Source organism: Corvus brachyrhynchos, unplaced genomic scaffold, assembly GCF_000691975.1.
Source record: "Corvus brachyrhynchos isolate BGI_N302 unplaced genomic scaffold, ASM69197v1 scaffold489, whole genome shotgun sequence".
NCBI classification, from domain to species: domain Eukaryota; kingdom Metazoa; phylum Chordata; class Aves; order Passeriformes; family Corvidae; genus Corvus; species Corvus brachyrhynchos.
Window position 1 is genome coordinate 69,382 of NW_008239772.1, and position 272 is coordinate 69,653.

At 64.0% G+C, this 272-nt stretch overlaps 1 protein-coding gene across 1 annotated transcript in view; it reads right to left on the bottom strand.

Moving 5' to 3' along the window:
- Positions 1-272, bottom strand: part of LOC108448816 (integrin alpha-L-like) — a 4,318-nt gene that overhangs the window by 226 nt on the left and 3,820 nt on the right. The window contains exon 12 of the mRNA XM_017742935.1: positions 74-190. Within this exon, the coding sequence (XP_017598424.1) occupies positions 142-190 (49 nt within the window). The 3' untranslated portion in view covers positions 74-141. The remainder of the gene's footprint in view (positions 1-73; positions 191-272) is intronic.

Sequence of the window (272 nt, forward strand, 5' to 3'; positions counted from 1 at the left end):
AGAAGGGAGTTTTGCCCCCTGTATTTCGGGGAAGGACTCTGGGAAGTGCTATTGGGCAGAGGTCCCCACTCACCACTCGCACTTGGGAGGCAGCCATGGCCACGCCGTGGGGCAGCACATGGGGCAGGAGGACAAAGGGTGTCACCTGTGGTTTGGGGCTGCCCTGGGGGGGTGGCCAGAGAAGCTCCACCTGTGGGGCAGAACTGGGGGTCAGGGCTGTGGGGGCAGCAGGATGGGGGGGAGTCACTTAGGGGGTTCACCTGATAGGGGTG